The sequence below is a fragment of the Microcaecilia unicolor genome, chromosome 5 (genome assembly GCF_901765095.1).
Source record: "Microcaecilia unicolor chromosome 5, aMicUni1.1, whole genome shotgun sequence".
Classification (NCBI taxonomy): domain Eukaryota; kingdom Metazoa; phylum Chordata; class Amphibia; order Gymnophiona; family Siphonopidae; genus Microcaecilia; species Microcaecilia unicolor.
This window is the reverse complement of record NC_044035.1, coordinates 154657509-154663508: the sequence shown is the minus strand read 5'-3', so window position 1 is coordinate 154663508 and position 6000 is coordinate 154657509. Positions and strand designations below refer to the sequence as shown.

The window sequence follows — 6000 nt, the reverse complement described above, 5'->3', positions numbered from 1 at the left end:
CCGGCTGCACCGCGTGCACTTCTTGAAGCCGCTGGCAGGCTTCGAGGACATGGGCAGAAAAATTGTGCCAGCGAGGTCAAAATTCGCGATTGTGCCGAAAACAGACACCAAAAAAGGGGAAAAAACCCCACACGGGCGGCCAAAATGGCCGCTCACGACAAAGAAAGGAAACTTACGGGGAAAAACTAAAGAAATAAGGGAAACTTTTTTTTTTACAGAACACGAGCGAACTCGTAAACACGCCGAAACTCAGCGAAAAAGACAAAGAAACGTGGCGAAAACGCGAGGGCCTCTCTGGGACACAGAACCGCCATAAAACAGCCGTGCTGAGCCGCGGAAAAGAAGAGACTGAGCACGCTCGTGCTATGGGCAGTAAGATGGTCGTGCATGCGCGGTTCACGCATGTCCACGTGGGGGCTAGCAAACTTTGTTGCTAGGAAGATCTTCTGATCTGGGGCTGCCGTCGGACGTCACCCAATGGTGAGAACAAGCAGCCTGCTTGTCCTTGGAGAATTATTTTTCATCTATCCTTTTGCGTGGGAGGCCCAGGTGAGCAAATTGTATATGTATTTTTCAAAACATTATTTATGCATGCTTTGTATCTCTCCTTACCTGAACATGCCCAACCGAATGCCTCTTTAGTATGATTAAACATGAATGTACTGTAAACATCACACGTACTTTGGTGGGACGATTTCAAACAGGTCAATATTTGCCTGCATGGATGGTTTTGAAAACTGCTTCTAAGGGAGTGTAGCTGGGTATCTCAAAACTAAATAAGGCTACCAGTTAGAAAGAGTCCTTGATGTGCCTCTTTGTATCTATAAATGTTTTTTTTTTTTTAAATATATAGTAACATTGGAACTATAGGCAAACATTTGTAGGCCCCTACCATGGACTCATTTGGTTATTTTCTTGAACTCACATTCACTCTCCCTGCTTCCCCACTAGGTCCCCCACATTTCTCTTCAGCAGTGAAAGGAAAACTGCAGGACTTAGTTCTGGGAGTGCTTTGTAGTAATTTCTCTAGTCTCATGCGCCAAGTGTGTGTATGCATTTAAAAACATATATTTTTGTGGATGGGGTGCATTAGGGGTGGAGAGTATGTTTATGCGTTATTCAGCTAGCGCGCTATAATTAGTGTGCACTAACCAAGTAACACAGAATTAATGCAGGAGCACATAGTACCTTATAATAGGAGGTAGTAATTGCTCCTGGGTTAACCCTAGCAGGTAGCATGTTTGCTAATCGCCACACATTAGCACATTCCCTGCATAAAAATATATTTTCAAATGCAAAAATGTGCTTGCTAAATCTGGCTTGGCACATAGGAAACTCTCACGTTAAAATGTGCTAAGTCTAGATTCAGCACGTCAGTAAAAAAGTCCCTGAGTGTGAAAAAGGCTCTCTAACGGAGAAGCAACAGAAAATAGTTTAGCTTTCTTTGGAGCTTCTGACAGGATATAGAGGGTTGGAAGTATTAGGGGAGTTTCAAAAGAATTTGTCCTGGTAATGAAATAGTTACCTAGGTAAATCCCTTAGGTTGAAAACTCCTTCCTCCCCTTAATATCTGCATAGCTACTTTTGTACCAGTGGACTTTTATGATACTGTTCCCACCGTTTTGCTGCTGCTTGTTTACTTTGCCTATCATATATACTGGAGGAGCAGCCTAGTGGTTAGTGCAGCGGACTTTGATCCTGGAGAACTGGGTTTGATTATCACTGCATCTCCTTGTGACACTGGGCAAGTCACTTAGGCCCAGATGCATCAACCATACATAAAAAAATCTAAAACGTTAAAGTCCTTAACGAATTTGAAAAAACGAAGCATGCACCAAAAAAACAAGTCGCACATGTTTGGTGTGGTATTGAAAAGTACAATGTATCAAAGATTCGTAATCCCCGTCGGTAATCGGCCCCTAAAGCATGCGCAGAGCAGCCAAGCATTATACTGGCTGCTCTGCGCATGCCACAAACGTCAAAACCAAAAAAAAACCCCCCAAAAAACACAAACATGTGGCTCCCCGCTTTCCCCTGCATATATAAACAAACATCAAAAAAGGCTCGGGAGGGGGCAAAGGCGCTCATCAGGAGCATCCTATATGGATGGCCTTGCCCCCCCCCCCCCCGAGGTCGCTGCTGCTCCCCGCTTCTCCCTGTATGAAATAAAAAATCTTTTAGAATAAAAATCAAACTTTTGCAGCCGGGCCCCCCTCCCTTCCTGTCTCTCTCTCCTCCTTCTCCCACCACTGCTCTGCCTCCCGCCATCCTCCACGCCCCGCCCCCCTGAGTTCGTCGCCGCCGGTCCCCCCTCCACCGGACCCCCCCCCCCCTGCCTTAATGACCGGTGCAGCGCCTCTCACCTGTGTGTGAAGACGCTGCACGGGATGGAACAGTTGATCGTCAATCGCTTCTGCCTCCACCAACGTCTCTCTCCTTCTTCCTGTGCCCGCCCTCCTCTGACGTAAGTTATCTACGTAGGTAATTTACGTCAGAGGAGGGTGGGCACAGGAAGAAGAGAGACGTCGGTGGAGGCAGAAGCGATCGATGCTCAGCTGTTCCATCCCGTGCAGCGCCTTCACACACAGGTGAGAGGCGCTGCACTGGCCATTAAGGCGGAGGAGGAGTGGCGGCGACGAACTCAGGGGGGCGGGGCACAGAGGCGGAGGATGGCGGGAGGCGGAGCAGTGGTGGGAGAAGGAGAAGAGAGAGACAGGAAGGGAGGGGGGCCCGACGCTGCAAAAGTTTGATTTTTATTTTAAAAGAGTTTTTATTTCATACAGGGAGAAGCGGGGAGCAGCAGCGACCTCGGGGGGGGGGGGGGGGGGGGGGTGGCAAGGCCGTCCATACAGGACACTCCTGATGAGCACCTTTGCCCCCTCCCGATCCTTTTTTGATGTTAGTTTCATTTTTTATTTTAGGCAGAGGGAAGCGGGGAGCTCACTTTTCTTTTTAAACATGATTTTTATGGTGCAGGGGGCAGCGGGGAGATGACAGCTCAGGCCTTAACGACAGGTCTGAGCTCACGTTAAATTTCAGACGGTAGAAGATTCGTTGCAATCGTCGGTATGGTTAGTGCATTCCGAATTGTCCACATTTCCAATGGTAGTTTCTCGTTTGCAGTCCGTTTTCGTTAGCTGCTAGCTTCGTCGGAAAATGGCCTTTGATGCATGCTACGGTTGAAAATGTCTTCGTTAAGGGTCAGTAAAGGGTCGTTAAGGTTTAGTGCATCTGGGTCTTAAACCTCCATTGCCCCAGGTACAAATAAGTACCTGTTTATACTATGTAAACTGCTTTGAATGTAGTTGCAAAAAACACAGAAAGGCAATTGCTGACAACTTTCTTTCCCAGCCTGTAGCTGCCCACTCACTCTTCTCATCCCTAATCCTTTTTACCCCCCACCCCCTCCAGACACTCACTGGCTCTAAGTGCCCCTTTGCAGAGCTCAGACCCTTCTAAACGCACCTGCACAGAATAGCCGCTTTCTACTTGCTCACCTCTTTCCTTCCTGTGACTAGAGCTGCCACTGCTCTGGGTCTTTACTGCACCAGAACTGACTGGATTTCTGGTGCTGTGATACTGGAAGCAGGCAGGATGATTTGAGAGCTGCAAATAGAGATCTAAACTATGGACAGTTCTCACTCTCTTCAGTCATTCTTTTCAGGGCCATTCAGATTTTTGGAAAAGAGCCAGATAGCTGGCAAATTAGCTTATTCAATCATAAGCAAAACTGACAGTCCCCTTAAATATTTCAGAACTAAGCATGTACCTAGCATTCCTGTGCCTTAATCCAGCACAGACTACAGGTGCACCAGAAGTGGCCTAATCTGTCCAGACATAAAATACAAATGAGCAGTCAAATACCAAAGTCGTCAGCAAAGTGGTACTCCCCAAAATAAATCCAGATGAAAACAGCAACCAGTAGTACAAACTGGAGGAAGCAAAAGGACACAGATCTTCATAACACATTTATTAGTTCTAATTCAACTTGAAAACATTTACATATTGGCAAATACCAAATCATAAGTCATAGTATATGCTGTACATACTAACTGACCACACCATTACATGTTCTTGGTTGATCATGATGCAGCAAAACCTCAGCAGAATATCCCTGCTTAATATAGTTATTAAGAACTAAAAAGGATAATGTAAGTCCCAGCTAAAGCCACTGTGCAACAGCAGCCATGGTAATCGGTTAAAGCATTAATAATGTTTATCATACACTATACTAAAAGATGACTTTTCACCTATTTCTTCCATTTTCAATATTTACCTATCTTTGAGAGTTAATCTCAAAATAAGTTCCCTATATAGAATGAATGTGGTAAACCAAGGTGATACAATAAAATGTTATTCTATAAATTAAGGAAGCATGACCTGGTGGACACATTTTGTTTCTAAGTTATGTTTTATATATGTATATACATAAAACTCAGAAACCAAACGTGTCCATACTGTTGGTGGCCAGGTTCTACCTAGGTAACCACAGGGGCCTATGCAATTGGATGTTCAGGCATGAACCTTAATAGCTATGGTAAGTGATCAGATTATTATAAAGCTTGCTGGAAAGACATGGGTGGATGTTAAACATAAAATCTTGTTATGTGTGTACCTATCTTCAAGGTGTTTCCACTTTTCTCCCCACCCACTAAGGAATGCCCAGAGAAGTTTCAATACAACTTATAAAATCCCTAAAACCAAATAAAAACCAAATATAAAAACAAACATTTCTTACATAACTGAGATGGCAGAAAACAAATGAAGGGCAAAACAAAAACCAACTTGGGTAAGGAGTTATATATCCTACAGCAGTCAAACTTTTATTGGTCAGCAACTGGAATATATTCCTGGCTATGTGGACTTCTATAACTGGGCAGACTCAAAAGGTCAACTGGTCTTTATTTGTCGTCATCTACTATGTTACCAACTACTTTATTATTTAATCTTAAAACAAACCTGTTTAACCCAGATTTTGATTGCTAGGTCATTAGTGAACAGTAAACTTTTGCAAAATTCTTCAGAACATGTAAAAACCCTCACTGAAAGTTTTAAATTTATTTAAAATCTCTAACTAGTCTTTATTTCCAGTCACAAAGCAGGTTCTACACTGGAGTCTTCATAAGTTTCAAAAATCTTGAACACAGCACTTTTATCCTTTATAATTGGTTTGACATTTTTCATTTGATCTAAAGGAAAAGAAAAGGAGACATTTAATCACAAAAAACAGGAGTCGATTGAGTATTTTTGTCTCTAAAGTCATAGATTCCTAGCCCTCACTTTAAAACAAAGGAGCAGAATGAATATAGTTCCAGAAAAAATTCAGCATTTAAAACCTGAATCTGTTTTCCCAAGATTTTTCTGGAAACACGCCACTTTCCCTTGCACATCCTTAGTAGATATTTCAGCATGCTCAGGGCTCTCCAGTCAGTGAATCCTCACCAAGTGTTTTAAACAAAGGATCACTACCACTCCCCATGCTCATATTTTTTTTTACTTTGCTTACATTTTCAGACCTGGGGGAATACAGAACTAAGTAGGAACTGGCAGCTTTATGGAAAACCAAAGGGGGAAGAGGGCACACAAAGTATTTTGGTTATTCACTATTATTTTGACTATTTTCAGGTGAACACACAATTAAGAATATTAATACAGCATGAAACAGAACCTGGCATTTAAAAGTTAATGAGAACTGCTACATAAAGAGCTTACCCAACTTTTTATTTAATCTTACTGAATTAAATAGGAAATCTTTTGTATTGATTATACAACAGCAAGACCTCCCTTTTCATGTAATACATATTTTAATTATAAAATATAATTATGTTCCTTTTTAAGAAGGGGTAAATATTTCTTATCTGCTAGGTAGGTTTCTCAGAATACTACCACAACAGTGTAGGTATTAAAACAGAGTAGGCGACAATGCCGACCCTTGAGGCACCCCACAACCTGGTCTCCAGCTCAAAGGAAAACAATTTTGCCTTTTCACCATACAGCTAC

General features: G+C 42.8%; 1 protein-coding gene across 1 annotated transcript in view; it reads right to left on the bottom strand.

Annotated features, from left to right (window-relative positions):
- Positions 1–3977: 3977 nt before the first annotated feature.
- Positions 3978–6000, bottom strand: part of HELLS (helicase, lymphoid specific) — a 351006-nt gene continuing 348983 nt past the window's right edge. The window contains exon 22 of the mRNA XM_030203455.1: positions 3978–5189. Coding sequence (XP_030059315.1) covers positions 5092–5189 — 98 coding nt within the window. The 3' untranslated portion in view covers positions 3978–5091. The remainder of the gene's footprint in view (positions 5190–6000) is intronic.